The sequence below is a fragment of the Platalea leucorodia genome (assembly GCF_965183815.1).
Source record: "Platalea leucorodia genome assembly, chromosome: 4".
NCBI classification, from domain to species: Eukaryota; Metazoa; Chordata; class Aves; order Pelecaniformes; family Threskiornithidae; genus Platalea; species Platalea leucorodia.
The window spans coordinates 18,133,610-18,152,543 of NC_138826.1; the positions used below are offsets into that span (position 1 = coordinate 18,133,610).

Here is an 18,934-nt window from a genome sequence, read left to right on the forward strand (position 1 = left end):
CTATGAAACATTGAATACTATGAAACACTATGAAATTCAACATAATTTTTCTTACAGTGTGCCAGCCAGGCACTTGGAGATTAATCTGAGGAGGTAAAGCTTAAGTTGCAAGGGCTTGTACCTCAATTCTGCATTTCTGAAATTCCAGGAGTTGAGTTTTGCCAGATTCGATGTGCTGCAAAGTCACAAGATAGCAAAGAGTTAAGAGTATTCACTGGCAACAACTGACCTGTCAGTCACTCTACCAGCAAAAATACATGCAGGAGAATTTGAAGAAGGATAGCAGATGAGACATTTCAACTTAGCTGAAATCCATTTTAATCTTTGAATATGTGCCCCAAATCCATTTTGCACTGGGAAATAAAACAGGAAGAGTAATTGGAAAGCAGAACATAACATTCCTTGGTCTCCGGCCTTTTATGGAAGCTTTCATATTTCTCCTGTTGTGGTGACTCAGAACTGCTGAGCAAATTAATCTGGGTTTGTTTCAGCAGCTGCAGCTGCATCTTTGCAATTTTATTGCCCATTCTACAAAGCAATGGCTCTCAAACTTTTCCCCTTTGCTCCATTTTAGAATATGCACCCTGCCCCCTTCAAATTAAGAATTGCATATGCCGCTCCTCTCAAACTGGAAGCGTATTCTGTGTTAGAGATGAAGAGGTAGAGAAGGGTTGTGAGTGGGGCAGGGGTGCAGCTCAGAGAAGATGGCTGGACAGGGGTGGGAAGGGGCAGAAGCGTCCATACTGAGCCTCCTTGGCTCTGCTCCCTCTCAATGCCATCTGAGCCCCAGCCTCCACTAAAAACATCTGTCTTCCTCCTCCTGCAGCCCAGGAGCCATTCCTGGCTGTGCCTGCCCTGTCCACTGGGCATCTCCCTCCTTAAAGGACAACGGTCATGGCTCCAAATTTGGGAATCACTGGTGCAACATAAGTGATATATATGCATGCAGCGTATGTAGAAACTATATCCAGACCAGTAAGTCCCTGAGTTCAAAATGGTTGGAGACTGGGAGAATACTATGGAAGTCTTACATCCTTGCCCTGTTTCTATACAGTTTCCTAGGTAGCTCACTTCCAACCACAGTAAGAAAGGAAGATGCTGGGCTAGATGAGTTTATGGTCTGACTCAGTACAAGCATTTTATGTTAGCACTACCTTTTGAAAAGATAATGTAGCATTGGAATGAATTTATTGACAATTTTTTCTTTAGCAGTAATAATAATGACAGGGGGGAAAACAAAACAAAACAAAACAAAACCTCCAAAACTTCAGATCATACATCATCTTAGAGTAATTGCATGATTTGTTTAAGCCCAAAAGTATGATGCCCAGACTTGACATAAGGAATGAGATCATATCATGTGACAATATGGAAGTAAAAGTTCTGCAACTGACCTCTATATTTTCTGTCTAAACACCACAGCACAATGTGTCAAAACCCACAAGGAAGTCAAATGCAATCGGAAGGCAGATCCAAGCAGCTGGATCAAGGAGTTCAAGGCAGGCAAGAGACAACTATCACTAATTGCTTTTGTAATAGACATGAAAAATAGTTTCCATATTTAAACCTTTTAAGATGCTGATGACTCAAATATTTTATACACTGGTTTTCAGCAGAATTGTTTAACTGATTTCAGTAACGACAGATATTTGCATGTTGATATAACGACTTACAGTTTCCTTATACTGGAGTCACTCATAGAAGCATATTGGTACTTCCTAAATCACCCTCTATAGGCGTTCACTTTAAGTGAGCAAACAGGAAAAAAGTTGCAAAAAGGACTTCCTCCTAGGATTTCTACAGCAGTTCAGTAAAAAGCAGTGAAGCAACAGTTCCACGTTCCTCATATAGATCAAGTCTTTCTCACTGGATAGAAACATGGCCACAAAACTACCATCTCAAGAGGAATTTGAGAACTGGACAGCTTTTCAAGTTGCAGATCTCCTAAGACAGGTACTGAATGTCTATGTACCACTTTAGACAGTCCAGTCTACATTCAGCTAGCAGAAACTCTTACTGGATTTATCTTTGAAGAAGAGATATATCTTATCCTAAATCTAGCACAGATATTCAAGATTACTGAAAATAGATTAGTCAGCAGTTGTCACCCCCAAGAATTCATTAATATTACGTGAGTTTCTTGGTGCTCTCCTTTTTTTTAATAGAAATTTAATTCATGGTAGAAGCTGCTAGCTAAGATCTCCTACATGGAAAATCATATAAAAATGTTTGCTCACAGGGATATTTCTTATAATAGAAAAGATATTTCATGCCCCAATTTATTTCCTGCTGGGAAGAAATAACCATTTCACTGAAAGTGGGACTAGATTTTATATTTGAATATTGCTTTAAAATTTACTTGTCAATAAGAATCTACTGTTCATCTTTTCTTCTCAACGCATGTATGCCTACAGTAGTTGTTAGATATTGCTTAAGTTTAACGTACTTGAGCTTTTTTTTTATATATATCTTTCCTTTGTTTGCTTGTACCTTTCCTCGTTCTGCAACGTCCTTTCTAGTATATGTAAAATAACTTGAATTACACAAAATATTCCAAGCTTGTCTTCAGTTGTCCTTTCACTACTTGAATAATCTCCTCTGAGATATATAAAATATGTCGTCCATGATGTATCCTTTTTTGATATCAGATTTTTCCTTGTAACTTACTGAATACTATGACTCAGGTTTTAGACTTCCACATGTAACTTACTTACACAATAAAGTCCATTCATTGCATTTTGATAGATAGTCTCATTTTACATTCCTTTTGGTTTTTCTTAATGCACATTTCTCTATATAATTTTATATATAGGATTTTTCTGTCTTGTATTCATCCAACTTCTAATTCTAGAAGCACCAATCTTTTCCAGTACCTGCTTTACACCAACAGTGAGAATTTATTGTCATTAAGGTTTCTCATCCTTTTCAATTGAAGGACCATACAATCTTTTTCAAGGAAAATAATACAGTGTTATGAAGTGTTTCTACAAGAGTTCCATTTGTAGCCATGTAAAAAGTAGGCCAACGTTTAAAATGTCCATTTTTTATTATTATTTTTCCATCTTGCCTTGTGCATAAATACATACGCTCATGCACGTACAATTTAAAAAACAAAACACAACAGTCTTACAATACAGATATATCACAGGTAGACCACTGTCCCCACGTTGAGAAAGCTAACCTGTTCCATAGAATTAATTCGTACCATAATGATAATGTATCAGCTAAACTGCAAACTTATTACTGTGAACAGCTACTCAGAGGATTAATTAGCTCAAAGCCTTTCAGCTTAAAGGAAATCAGACTAATTAATAGAAGATATAATGATTTTAAAGTACCCTGTAATTCTACAGCAGAATACAAGACAGAAAATTAATAACAATTGTTCAACAACTCAGAGGCTTCCAGGGAAATTTCAGCAGGCACACCATAACTACTGGCTTCATACTTGTTGAGAGACTCTTCTAATTTTATAAAAAGCTGTTAATGCCTAAGCTTACACTCACATCACTGATTAAAGCAGCTAAGTGATCTAATTCCTACAGTATAACCAGCATTAAGTGCTTGGCCATTCTGCAGTCAGGAGTAGCAGCCACTTGCCTGCGGCCACCATGTACAGAGCTGTTCAGCTCCTGCTAGCAGAGCCTGAGCACCAGGTACTGCCATCCTTTCCACAGTCACCCAATGTGCCAGGGGGCTGTGCTGAATCCCCCCCGCCAGAAACTGGGCACACACGTACATGAACCCTAAAATAATGTTAAGGTTGCAAAAACAAGCACTCAATTTTAAAGTGCCAGAAGTGGGATTACCTCTGCAACCTGAATTTGCCCCCTTTTACATACACATTATGATAGTCTTTAATTGCTGTAAGTGCTACCTTTTCCATTCACAAAAAAATGCCTCTTTCAGTGCTGAGTAACCTATATGCTTTGTGCGCTATTCTGGGTTGTCACAGAAATTCTAAGGTACACAAGGCCAGGACTTGCTGAAAGAGACAGAATGAATTCATGGTAATGTTGATTCAATTCTGCTTTGAAATATCAGATTCTGTCCCTGTCCCAGCTCAGCATTTTTACCTGAAGCCATGTAAGTCACCCAGAAAAAACATGACTTTTCCTGAGTGCTTGACTTGAAATTCCAGGCTCTGATTTGCAGAAGTGGTGAGAGGTGAGAGTTGTTCCCACAGTAACAGGTCTGCTCAGAAGGTAAAAATGCCAAAATATTGAATATGCAAACATACATGTACATCTCACAGATCCTAAACAGCTCTAGTTGGGCATCCAAAACCACTGGATACTGTATGAGTTTTATTTCCCAGGGTGGTCTTAGAAAACGCAGTTAATTAACATTTCTGAAGCACTCAGACAATAAATAGAGTGTTGTAGAACAGCTCCGAGAAAAAAAAAAAAAAATCATTTTGGGTTCAGAGAAGGTTTGAATACTGTGCAGTACAGGTGTACAAGAAAGCAGACAAGCAGCGAGCACTGAACAGAACATGATATATTGAACAGCAGTTCAGGAAATTCACATCAGCTTTTATGTGTTGTGACTGAGGCTGGGTCTTCTAAAAGAGCTATACTGAGGTTGGTGCCATGCTATACACAAGGTGTATGTACATATGTACAGTACAATTTTGGCATTTCCTTAACTTTGCAGACTTAATGATGTTTCCAAAACAGATTTGTGTGTCATAAGTACAGAAGTTATTAACTAACCATTCTGCAAAGCGTTTCCAGCCTCATGAAAGGCATTTTGTATGAAATCAATAACTTCCCTACTAAAAAAATAATTAACCCTATTGATTTTCCTTTTTCCCTCATAAATAAGTGAAGACAATAACGGAAGCCTGCTAGTCATGCACATGTACTTACTCCCCTGTTATCTTGCATCTACACTATAATTGCGACAACACTAAAATATTCCATGGTGCATTCAGAGTTTATCTACTTGGCCTCCATTTCCCATGTAGCCTAGTCCTTCTCCTCAGTACTGATCTTAATGCTATGGAGTTAATGTATGTGTAAGAAAATGAAAGGTTCAGTGGTCATCACTAACCATCAGTAGCGAGTCATCTGTTTGTTGTCTGCTTGTTTGGCAAGCTAACAATGTAAAAAGATCAAATTTTCCCTTACACAAAAGTTACATGCTTGATTAATAGCATAAGGCAAAGCACAACAGCAGCTCATCAGAGCCAATAACTGGAGACAGAGCCAATAACTAGAAATAGATAGGCGAAAGCCAAGAGCAGAAACTGTGCGTTACCTTGATTCTTTGCCTCTCCAGCAACATCAGTGCAACTGATGACAAATTTGCACATCCCACAAACAACCACTGGTCCAACACCTACAGCAACTCTCTCCTTTGAATTGTGATCTATTCTGTACTGCAAACAAGCGGCACTCTCTCAGTCATAGTATAAAAGAACAATTTATAAACTCAAACATAGAAATATTGGCTTATAGGCCAAACAAACTGTCCATTTTTTTTTTTTCCAAATTACTATTTAGTTTCTGTCATAAAGAGATACTACTTCTGGACATTCCTGTTTCATTTTAATTTATAATCAACACTAACTTTCTTATAAAACACCACCACCACAACTATGTTACAGAAAAGAAATCCTGTTTCTGAACCTGAATTCTTTCCAGCAATGCCCATCTATCATGGGAACTGCAAGGCACACTGAGCCCAATCATCTGGTGCTGAAGCCAAGCAGCAGCCAGCGCACACAGGGAGTTGGTAAACAGTCATATAACAAACAGAGCTTTCTCTTACATAGCCTTCATTTTCCAGCAGTCAGTGATACAACTATTTTCTGAGGTGCTGGCATGACTATTGATGGTAGCTTGTGACATAAGCCCTTTTAACCTCTTTCTAATGCTGGCCTCCTTTTATCCCATAGCAATTTAAGGTCCACAGTTTATTTCTGTTGAGCTCTTTGTTCCATTTATGGTACATTTGATGCTTCATAATTTCACCTTGTCTACTCCATTCATGATTTTATCAGCCCTTATCCCTTGTAATCTTTCTTCCCAAGAGGTAATACTGTGTCTTATCTCTTATGTGGAAGTCACTACCTATTTCTAGAGCATTACTGTTATTCTGTCCAATATTCTTTTTCTAATTATCCATGCCAAATAGCATAAAGATTTCCACAACCCCAAGGATTTGAACACGGAAATGTTAGTTTGTTTACAAATTTCAAGTTTCATACCACTGTAACAACTCTATTTTTTCTCACCTCAGTTTGGAATGCCTGAATCTGCTGTCGTTGTAGAAAAACTGGGCATGAATGGATCTCATTTCTTGGTAAGCAAATATTTCATATGAGGTATCATTCAAGCATATTTCAGCATATGTCTTGTATTCCTTACAGCGCCAGGAAATAATCTGACATTTTCCTTCTTTGTATACACTTCATGAATTGCTCTGATTTCCCATTTTAGTGGCTTGGTTTATATCTCGAACTTGAGGACCCCCCCTACACAACATAAATCCCAGCCAGCCCTTCTCTCCCTCCAGAGAAAGCACAAATATGTAGAATCAGCCATTAGCACACAACTATGGCAGGGAATGTCTCATGAAATATGAATAAGAGGGATTTGGGTTTTTTTTTTTAAGAAAATATATATTGCAAAGCCATTGTTTATGTAAAAGCTTTTTCATAAAACTTGCATGATTAAGAATATTTACTAGTAAAGAATTCTACATGAATTTTACAATAAAAGTTTACAGATACCAGGAACAATCTCTGAATAATTCTGATAACTTCCTTTCTTGACCTCTGTAGAATTTTTTGCAAAAGAGTGTGGCTAATTGATTGCAACTAATTAGAAGAGAGAAATAGAATAACTCCTTGAACTGGGGCAATTCCTCTACCACTAATTCCATTTGTGTAGCTATTGAAGTAAAAGACCTTTAAGATCTATTTAAAGGTAAAATAATTGTTATAATGTATTTATGCACTGCAGAGGAATTATGTTTGCTTAGCACTTCATTGCTCAACAAAGCTGTTTCCTGGATGCATCAGGAGTTATGTCTGCATCTGTTAATGAGGGCTCCAATCCTGCAAAGTGATTCATTAGACCCCAGCTACTCAGGTTCATGCAGGTTCACTTTGTTTAAAACTGCATGGCCACAGAGTAAAATTGGGTTTTGCTAACAATTCATGCTGGCATAGTAGGGCTAACAAAGCTGTCAAATACAGACTGATTCCTGTCCCATTCATGCATTATTATAAATTGAATTGCTAAAGGTGCTGTAATCTCCATTGCTGGATGAGAGGGAGTGAATTTAAAACTAAGGATGAATGTATGGGCTTCTTGTGCCTGTTGCAAGTAAAACTGTACAGCAGCAGTGGAAAAAGATATGAGAAATATTTTCAGACATTAGTGGTAACCGAATCAAAACACAAGTGAAAAAAAACAAGGGGAACAATGGATGATCTTCGGTGATGGGCTGCAACACAAAATTTTAAAAAACGCAACATGATTAAAAAGGAAAGCATTTTCTAGTATGTTCTCCAAACTATGTATTCTCTTTAACACACCTTTAAAGATTATTTTGCACTGCAGAGAACATGGCAGTATATGTGTGATACAATGAGCAACATCCATTTTTTATAGCATTGTAGAGAAAATGAGAAAGGACTTGCACACCAGTAGTAACCTTCCTACATCTTTCACGTGTTCTTTAATTGAATTGTTCAGTAGCATTGTCAACATGATAAATCTGTAATAAGGTATGCTTGAAACAGAATTAATTATGACAATACTAAAAAAATAATGATTCAAGAACCTATATTTTGCTATCATTAACAGCAACATTTGAGTAACTACAAGATGCTGTTCTCCTATGTACCAGCTACCGTGTATATTAACTTGTAAGTAATTAAATCAATAGCCCACTTTTTTATTCCAAGCTCCTTGCCTAGTGTACAAGAAGTCTATACTATTCCAGGAATGAAAAGTTCCTTCTCTGTTACAAGGTGTCTGATTTAGAAAGCACACCCTTAGTAGACCCACCTAAACAATATATGACAGTAAAGAGATGGCTAAGGTACACACTTCCACTCAGAAAATCTCAGTTTCTGTGTACACCACTTAAAGTGTGATTCCCTAACTGGATCTACTGGTTAGTGTGGAGGTATCTGGAAATCCAAAATTCCAAAATCCTGATTCTTTTATTCTGTCTGTTTATTACCTTTGGCAAGAACCTTAGGTTTTGTGCCTCGCTTTATCATTCAGTTATAAGGGGCATATGATTTACTTCATTACACTCTGCAAAGTCTTAACAGAAGTTCAATATCACCTTTGGACATTGAGCTAATGTCAGAAAAAGCTGTCCATCTATCACTAGACTGCAATGAACAACAACAACAAAAAAAAAAAAATCCCAAAACCAGAACACTTGAGCAAGCCTGATGCCATCTACTTGATAGGAGTGGTGGGTTTACCTTCACGTATTAATAATTTATAAAAAGCAAATACAAGTTTACCACTAATACACCTCTGCATAGAGACACTATGCACATGTGTAGATCTCTTGTGATGTATGTGCAGCGTTTCCATGTGTCTACCCAATGTTAGATGGATATTTAAATGCAGGTCTGTTTTTGTTATGAGATCTGGTAGATCACTGTGCAGAAAATTCCTTCTAGTCTGGCAGATGAAGAAGGCGGCAGCTGTCTGTGGTGTCTTCATAGAATCATTTAGGTTGGAAAGGACCTTTAAGATTGAGTCCAACCATTAACCTAACACTGTCAAGTCCACCACTAAACTGTGTCCCTAAGCACCACATCTACACATCTCTTAAATACCTGCAGGGATGGGGACTCAACCACTTCCCTGGGCAGCCTCTTCCAATGCTTAATAACCCTTTTGGTGAAGAAATTTTTCCTAATATCCAATCTAAACCTCCCCTGGCACAATTTGAGGCCATTTCCTCTTGTCCTATCACTTCCATGTTAATTTAGTGAACTTTCCCCCACCGCACATTGAGAGAGGCACAATTTTCTGTTTTACCTTTGCACGGTCTGAAAAACTGTCCTCTGTCCCTGGACGTTGCTGCCCAAAGCACATGAGAGTGCCTGTGAAGGCTGAGAGGACATCCTGAGTGGAGTCAACTCTATGCCTACCAGCAGCCCCTCATGTTTCTCAGACAAGCCCCCCTTCTCACCATAAAACTCCTCCAGCATGCCCCAAACCTCTGCCATGGCACTGACACCTTAAGCTTATGCAGCACAGGCTTTTTATATTAGGGAGATATGCCAAAATTCAGAGAGGCAATGCCCCTCTGGGGCGGGCAGCGTGCTGGCAGGCCTCGCTGGCAGGTACGTTTCCTGGAAAGCACCGCACGCAGCCAGCATGCTGCACGTTTATCACAGGATACAACCACCGACACACCTGATGTGCCTCTGTTTCCTGTGTGGTTTCAGCGAGGACACTCAACTTTTTAATGTTTCCAAAGAAAGAATGTTGTCAAAAGTTGGGGAAATGCTGCAGAAAATATTATCCTGAAAATATTAAAAAATGTGTTTTGAATACACTCACCACTTAACTAACAAAACGTCTTAGGTGGCCTTCCTGCACAACACATCCCTCTTGTGAAATGCAAATTACATTTCATTTGAAAGTGAATCAGATGGATTTATCTATACTAAGGTGTTTTTGAAGTCTAAAATGTTCAAAGTTGAGTCATGCAGGCACTGTAGCCACATAATCTGTGATAAGTTGGCCACAACACCTTAAATCAATTTTGACTGGTTTCAGGCCAGAAATAGAGTAATCAACATTTATATGGTCCTTTCTTTGAATATTTCTTGTCTTTGAGTGGCTAAAAGACAATCACTTTTATAGCAATATTATATTCTGTTTTATAAACATACTGAGTATCAAACTGATCTTTTATAGGAAACAAAATTACATGCATTTTATAAAAATTTAAAACTAATACCTCTTCCTATACACTTCTGTAGCATTTAAAAATGCAAAAGGGTGATATATTAGATCTGAAGTGTACCGTGCAGTTTCATTTTTTAATCCATAGTACTATACTTGTGATAGTTATTCAATATGCAAGTCACATCTGAACGATGCTAATCTAGTCCTAATGTGCAAATCAGCATTTAGCCACAGCTGCGTTGCACAGAGCATATTATATTCTCTCTTGCTTTTTAATGTCTGAATTTGCTACACTGTACTCTGCTTTTCAGTTCCCTCTAAAAGTAGGTTGCTTGTTTGATTTTTTTTTTTTAAATTTTGTTTTGAATTCCCAGTGACAGATTGAAAAAGATATAAAAGACAGTGAATTTTGACTTGAACTTCAGAACCTAACAAAAGTAGACTTTCTTTTTGGATTTGTATATAGAAATTTACTAAAAGAAATCTGAAACATAGCAAAATGGTCAGACATTGATCCTGAACAATGTATTTTGTGTATTTCTCCTCTTTCTTGCTATTTCAAAATGTGTTTTGAATCACATGGCTAGAATATGAGTGCCTTGGAGAAAACCAGACCCATTTTCTTCACCGATACGCTACTGGGGATTTTTGAGTAGTATTCGAGAATGGAACCTGTGTCTTCCTGTGGGAGATTCGTGCCTCCATGCCAGTGCAAAACACTGCCAGAGCTTGCCAGGTTCAACCCACTGAGGCTGTACTTTGACATCCATTTATGTCAGCACTGCTACTGAGAAAAAGCAACTATCGTCTCACTTGGATGCTCCTTCCCACCCCTGCAATGCAGAAGCAGCAGACAGAAAAGGACAGGAACCACATCTGCTTTCTCTAGTGACCATAACGACCGAACACACCACACCTAGAGCTCTTCTGTTGCTATGTGAATGTTGCAGAGTCCCACAAGACCTCAATCACTTCCCCAGTTTCAGCTAAGAGAGTGTTTTCAAATACCGCGAGTGGTATTTTAGCAGCATGGGGTAAGGGAATAGGTGGAAGAACAGATCAAAATTGATTTTGGCTGCTTGGATATGTTAGGAAAGAGCTAACCAGCATCAGGTTCTGTTCAATTGGATCTGGCATCCATCCCTGTATACTTAGTTTTACAAATAAAATTTGGACTATGAATGCCTTGAGTTTCCAGGGCGGGGAAGGAATGTTTTCTAGGTCCCGCATAAACAACAGAAATAAGAAGCTTGCTAAGTACTTCTTTATGACCTAATTTCTCTGTGAAAGGGCCAAAAAACTCTAGCAGTGTTTTCCCCAGGTATCAAGCAAGCATAGAAAGCCTGCATATGGGTGAGGTCCAGAGAAACATGATGCAAGTTGCAGGTACTGTTGAGTCACACTCTTGGGCTGGCTGTTGACAGCTAAATGCCACAATTCCATAGCCAAGGTTTAATAGTATATTGCTTACCTCAGAAAGCCATAAAAAAAAGCTTTTTTTACAATCACACAAAACCTCAATAGTAACATTTTGGGGTACCCAAGTGTTTTGTGTCAGTGGAAGTGATGTAGGCATTGTTTGTCCTGCCTTTGGCAAGCACACAAGGTCCCCATGGCAAAAACCAACAATTGCTTACCACAGAAAAGTGATGTTACAAAAATACATATTTTCATCTGCAAAATATGATTAGGCCATGTAACTGCATTAATTTTATTGCCTTTTTGCACTATTTCTCTTCCTCTGACATTCCTTTCTCCCATTCACCTTTATCTGCCATCTAGACACACACATCCCCACCTCCTTTCCCCAATACACTTTGCAGAAGCCGAGTCCCTCTGTCTTCCCTGCTTTACACATCCTTGCCTTTGGTGCCTTCCAGCACCTAGCGCTTCACTTCTGCTTGGCTTTTAGCCAGGCTCCTCCTTCCCGTCTCTCCCTAATTAGGTTCTATTGTTTGTGAAGGGAAATTTTGGCTGGTGACATTTCTCATTGACTTGCAGTCCTATGGGCTTTCCTCATTTCCATCCTTCTCAGCTGTAGAGGTTCCCTGTCAGAGGCAGTTGAGCTGCCTCAGATATGAAAGGTATTTTTTCAGAAACACCTTCATTTCCAGGTATTTCTACAGGCTCAGGGTTCACCTTCTTGATGAAGAGTCTAGGTAGTGGTAGGAGCCAGGCACCTTAAGAGCTTGAACTCTTTTGTGCAAAGACAAGAGATCTTGCCACCTATCCCTATAGCAAGTGCTTTACAGACTTTGAAAACACTGTTAAAATGAAGCTGTTTAAAGTTTCTCAGGGCAGGTGGAAACTGAAAATAATTTTCTCCTGAGGGGAGATGGATGCAAAGCATTAAAATGGAGGGCAGAAAATGTAACAAAGAGCAGATAAGCACAATCTTTGCCCCTTAGCAGTTCTTGCAGAGCAATGCAGGGAGCTGCCAGCGAAGAGACAGTTACTGACAGCTTCCTGGGTCACCCTGAACATCATCAGCTGTCAAGGAGGGAGGGGTTTGGTTCTGTTTCTTGCTGTTTCTAACCAAATAGGAAACTGCTTCTAAAAGCAGAATCACAGGTACTTACAGTCATTTCAAAAAGAGGAAAATGATAAGAACACACCAGAGAAAGGAGGCAAATGTTGTTAAACATATAAAGTAACTAGAATCAAAGAGTGACCTTAAAGAGACAAAGGCTAAAAGGGAGATATTTTACAGCATCTGCTGCTTATCAGTCATCTTCAATTAAGAAGTAAGGTACAAGGGTATTACATATTCATCTATCTTCAACAAAGCATAAGGCATCTGTAAAGTAAAAGCAAAAATTGCATATTTATCCTTATTCTTCAAAAACAAAACAAAAGATTAATATGAAGATAGGTTACTTAATGTAGATATAATTTCCGAAGTCTAGGGTACCGCAAAGTTATGCATCATCTGACACATAAGAACACAAATTATTTTAGCTGTCAATTTATTAATTTCAAAATATATTAATATTAGTAAACTCTCAAAAGAAAATATTAGACTAAGATACAAAGTCAAACATCATTATCACCACATTCCCATGAACGTTAGCTTAGAAACTGAATTTGTATCCAGTCATTTGGAATTATTTTCCTGCTAAGTACTTTCAAATATCTCAAAAGCAATTTAATAAAACGGTCTAAAGCCATGATCTAGCAACATAAGAAGTAGTAAGAAATCCTGAGCTAGTGTAAAAGTATTCACTGCAGGAGTGGCCCCTTAATTTTTTCTGTGACAGAAGAACATTTCTATTCATATTCCACATGCTGCTGCCAGAAATGATTTGAACATAAATTTGTTCGGTTTATGCAGTAGCTGTGAATGATGGGAAGTGATTGTCTGCTTTCCAGTCTTTAAGCTCTGGCACACAACAATCCAATCAAATTCTAAATGTCAAATTATTCATAATTACATTAAATATGGATTAAAGAAATATCTTCTGATGCAGAATTCTTTGTTCTTAAAGTTTACTGATAATTTTAAATGTTATTAAAAATATCCTTCAAGTTTTGTGGACCTTTCAAATTCAAGGAACATAAAAAGAATGTGAGAAGTTGTGGAAATTTTTAAGCCATTGTGTCATAGTTTCTAACACTGACTTTGTAAGCCCTGAGCTGAAAAATAGAAAAACTCCACACAGTCTCAAGCTTTCCAGTTTTGAACTTCCTCCTGTTTCTGCTTTATTCAAACATCCTGGATATATAAGTGCAGCCCGTCCGAGATCAATTTAGGAAATTGTCTTTAGAGACAATTAGTGATTTGAAGAATCTTCATTTTGGGTGCTTTTGTACTCTTCCTTCCTGAAAATTGGCAGCTTTTACAAAGCATGCAAGTTGGAACTTCACAACACTAATGCCTAAAATCATTAGTCATTTTTAAAAATCTAGCCAGAAACTATAATCACTCTCCCATTGTTAAATACCAGCTGCTAACCATTTCAGAAATCTTCTAGAGTCCCTAAAATGTCACAATTTAGTCCTTCTGCTTTCATATTAGCTCTGTCCAATACAGGGCTAGAAATTCCTAATTCTCCACTCTTTATTTTATGCTTGAAGAGGTAGGTCAATGTGGGAAGATGATACTAAAATGGCAAGTTCATATTTTCATTGTTTATCTTCTGTAGAAGACTGATCTTACAAAAAAAAAAAAAAAAACAGAAAAAAAAAATCAGTAGTCAAAGGCATATTGTAAATTACGTAAAGATTATTTAATGAAGTAATTATAAGTTTCAGTGAACAAGTCCCACAGGAAGTCAGCAACATATCTCAAGCAGAGAACACAGCAGGTTTTCTCTTCTCCCAATGCATACTTTTCTTATTATAAGCACTTATACATACCTATGCATATATGAGCAGACCAAATTTGTCATTACATACTGATAGCTGCAGCTCTAGCAATGCAAAGCTACCAAACTAGACAATTATAGGCAGTTTTGTCTATGTTTATCTGAATGTCACTCAAGACAGAGAGCAGTTGGAAAGCATTAGCTGACTGTGGCTTGTAGAAGCATTTGAGGAAATTATACTTCATGCTTTTCTATTAACAAAGAACTAAACTGGAACAATATCAGTGAGAATTTCCCAAAGATACAGATTTAGACAAGGCCACATTTATAAGATGGGTACTCTACCCTTCTGGCAGAGTGGAAGAAATTAAAGCTCAGGAACGCAAGTTTTGCAGGAGCACTTGGCTTTTAAAAGTTAAAAGACTTTTTTTTAGGGAGAAAAAAAAAAAAAAAAAAAAAGAATGAGAAAGACCTGAACTAACTGGTGGAAACATTAATTAATTTGCAAGTAGCATTTCCTTCTGGAAATTTTGTTTCCTGTCAACCCCAAACGACTGAAAGAGATTAGAGAATTAAGAAAAAAAAAAAAAGTCTTTTGTTCCTACTGTACATCCACAGCAGTTGTTATGTGTACAAACAATTTTATCGACAACAGAGCTTATGCTGGTTCTGTGAAAGGGTGTGTTACATCAAAAATTGCAGGTACTAGAAAGCAAAGCTGAAAATAAATCAGGAGGTAACAGATATGTCCATAAGAAGGGAAAGCCTAAGCCCATTTGATTTTTCTGGTCTCGCATCTATATGACATCTCACATACATCTTTAATACAGTGAGGGAAATGGTAAAAATCTTATTTTCATTTTTGGGTTCAATTTCTTTCTCAGGAATCTTCTTTACTATTAGAAATTTCAATTTATAAGAAAATTTACTCTTACAACGTCAATTTATAATGGCTGTAGAGTTTCCCTAGACAGTACCTTTTTTTAAGAATAAAAAGAAATACTGGAAATCTAGTAATCAGGTAACAGAAGAATAGCAGTGAGGACATTAGGTTATACATGTATGGACCTCACTGATCACACTAAACTCATAACTCCAGCATTCCTTAACATCATGAAAATGAAAAAAAAAAAAAAAAAGTTGACAATAAAGTCAAAGTAGATGAAATCTCAATCTAATTAAACCAGGCATTCACAAGGATAATGCACTCGCACTGATTTAACTGCCTTGTTGTTGAGGGGGACCATGGTGCTCTTAGCCTGGAAGATATTTCTGAAGGTTTCTGGGAAAATACTTCTTTCTGCATCAAAGACTAAAACCAGCTGAATATTATGGATTCTCATGAGAAAGCATAAACAAGGTTAAAAATCAGTGTTGTAAAGGAGTTTTTCTAACATAGGGACAACTCTTAGGGCTCTGTTCGTTTGGAAATGTGAATATACACAATTCCACTAAAAACAAGGAAATCCTGCGAGAACCAGACATAGCAGAGAGAAAGGGCTCCTTGGGAACAGACCAGTGAGAGCCTGAAGATGTAAGTTGTTTATTTCCACTGGGTTCAGGAAGGTAAGACTTCATCGATTTTCTATGTAAATACAGGATTGCAGCAAATAACATATCTGGCTTTAATTATTAACATAAGTGTCTATTCCAAATAGCGGGATGCTACTTGGGCCAATGGGTGATGTTAGTGCCAAAACGAGATAAAAAATTTCCAAGGAGATACATTTTGAGCTGCTGTCCCTGTTGAATCAAAGCAGAATTAATTGGAGTCCTGATTGCCGAAATGAAAGATGGCTAGAAATAATTTTTAATAAATAAATTAATTAAAGCAACTTGAATTTCCCAAAAGAGCAGAGAAAGAAGCACATTTTTGTTGAAATACCTTCTAACTGTCTGGATACTGTCTGCTACTATAAAGCTACTAAATGTACAGTGACATAAACTAAAGCAAAAAAGTACACTGTTACTCCCAACAAGACATCCACAGGGGTGTTACATGAGGATGATTATGCCAGAACGGTTCTGCTGGTAAATTCCTCACACAGAAGCGCATTTGTAGCCTAAGAACTAGATGTAACCCACAATAACCTGAGCAAATTTTGCTAATGCTGACTGAGCTGTTATGGCTGTATTAAAAGGCTTAACATAGCTAAAATGAAAATCCATAAACTCTGCAATGCAAATTTATAAAAAAAAGAAACACGAAGGCAGATAAAGACCAAGTTACCAAGTGTCAGGGGGCTTCCCTTAGTAAAATGAAGCCATCCTGTTTTCTTTTACGTGATGCCATCTGCTCTGAATAAGCATGATACTAGGGGCGGGGGGAAGCAAACAAAACAGGAACAGCAAACCTGTAGATTGCTACAAATGTAGTGACTGCTAAATTTCAATGTAGTACCGTCTTTAATTTAAAAAGATCAGCAAATGGCTTGCACAACCGGTCAGTTATCAACATACTGCTAAGAGCAATGAAAGCTTGCAGCCATTCCTAGAATGGCTCAGAGGACACTATTAAAGTATTTATCAGTCTTTCCATATTTAAAAACTCATGGAATTTGCCCACATTAAAAAAAAAACCAAAACAAAACAAAAAAAAACATACAAATGTTTGTAGAGATCTTTCTTTAGTAAGTGTTCCCAGTGCCAATTATGTGCATAAGCACAGACTTTAGCATTAGGGAATCTGGCTTGAGGATTGGGTTGCATTGTTGAAAAACCACATAACACACTGGCACTCAGAAAGAGGCATGCTGGAAAGAAATTAGAATTCCCAGAGGTCTTACAAAACCAGTGCTTAGAAGAATGAGAATTTCAATCATTTCATGTATTTAAGGCCTCTGGAATACTGCAGGACAAAATCTATGCAAAACTCACATTACTGTATCAAATCCAGAAGCACAGCTTCTACTTGTAGGGGTTTTGGTTTTCTGTAGGTACTATTACCTGTACTATTTGAGTTTGCATTAGTAAACAAATAGGCACAAAATTTCCATGAAAGATAGTTTAAATTGCTAATTAATGTTTTTGAGACCTGCTGTAGAATGATTTTATTTTTTCTGTAGGTTTTCCCCTCCACTGTTGCTGTGTAGCTGGGCATTTTGGCTTAAGAGTTCAACTATTTTGCCCACTGCTGCTCGAATGCAATCTAAATTTTTGAAAGGTCTTATTGTCTGTATCCGTTGCAACATAGTCTTTGAAAAGCGAAAGATTAAGAACTATTAGTAACACCCAAGGCCTTACAAATGCCCCAAGTTGATTTGTCATGGTATGACCCTGATAGAGCAAAAACTTGATTTTCCATTAAACTAAAACAAGATCTGATCACCATAATACAAGTAGACAGAGTGCTTAACCATCTGAATGTAGGATAAGATAGAAATAAATAATTATACAGGTTGTACAAATTTTTTTGGTAAAAAAATATACGAACTCTAGATTACAAATGTATATTTCATATACATAGCTGACAACCTATTTAACTCACTCAGAACTGCCCAAGGAAAATGTTGACATTTGCCCTGAATTCCTAGTTTCCTGTGAAGGGGGAAATGCAACACTTTATTTGTACATTAGATTTATATACTAAAGGACCCAGACAAAAGCAGATCAGAGAAATGTCTATACATGCCATCATCACATTGCAAGTGAAGGAGGCTCTTCACTGGAACAAACAAAAAAAACCTCAAAAACCCAACCTCTTACTTGAATGCTTTTGATTCAGGTGGTTCACAGAATATCTGAAATGCATCTGTACAAGCACAGCACTGAATTTTAAAGAGGCAATAGGAAGAAAAGCAAATAAAATCTGTAAGAATGAGGGTATTGTCCCCAAAGCCTTGGGTTACATTTGGTCATAGCCTATACACTCTCCAACAGAAAGTCCTCTACCAACAAATTTTCAGTCTTTTTTAGAACTGTGTCATGCACTGTTTATGGTGTTATTTCTTCCTTTTCCCTGTCCATTTAAGTATTATTGAACTTTACAGTGTAGCACTACATTTTCTGTTGGGTCTTGAAGGATTTTGTGACTGTGCTCATGAATAAATTCAGGAACGTAAGAAACTGAGGAACTCAACCATTAGGTCATAGGAGATTTTTTCATGTTTTCCTATGTTTTTCATCATAACCCAAAGCACCACTTTGGTTCCAAATGGGAGAAATATCCATTTGGGCAGCACAGATAAAATGGGTATAATCTGACATTTGCAAACAATGGTTGGATTTCCACAATGTAACATGAAATATAGTTCCAAGGCCAAGAATTTCTTGAACATGATTTTGCCTTTGTTGAGCTTCAGTTTGAAGTAACTCATATTCATGAAATGTTGGATATGAATTTTAATTAGCTAAAGCCAAACAGAACCACTTTTGTCACGCTAAATGGTACCCAGATCCACAGGTACTCCACATAAGCATGGCCATCAGTCAGAAGGTCAACAACTATCCCAACATCCATCATCTGAATGTGTGCATGCTCACATTCACATCTGAATGAGCTGCAGCTTCTCTCTCTCACATACAGTAATAGTGGGAAGCAGTATTCATTTTACAAACATGTAAGAATGGGAAGTGCCAGGGTCTTTTACTTGGCAAGTGATGCAATACAAGAAAATGAGGAAAAACAAATAATACTTTAATTACTTTAGATGGCGTCTAGTCATATTCTGCAGGTATATTACATGGCTGGGTGATTACAGTCACATTTTAAAAAAAAAGTAGAGTTGA

General features: G+C 37.5%; 1 protein-coding gene across 1 annotated transcript in view; it reads left to right on the forward strand.

The window, feature by feature from the left end:
• The first annotated feature begins 1,857 nt into the window (after positions 1 to 1,857).
• BLNK (B cell linker) overlaps positions 1,858 to 18,934 on the forward strand; it is a 104,337-nt gene continuing 87,260 nt past the window's right edge. Inside the window, exons 1-2 of the mRNA XM_082309182.1 lie at positions 1,858 to 1,953; positions 6,247 to 6,309. Coding sequence (XP_082165308.1) covers positions 1,879 to 1,953; positions 6,247 to 6,309 — 138 coding nt within the window. The 5' untranslated portion in view covers positions 1,858 to 1,878. The remainder of the gene's footprint in view (positions 1,954 to 6,246; positions 6,310 to 18,934) is intronic.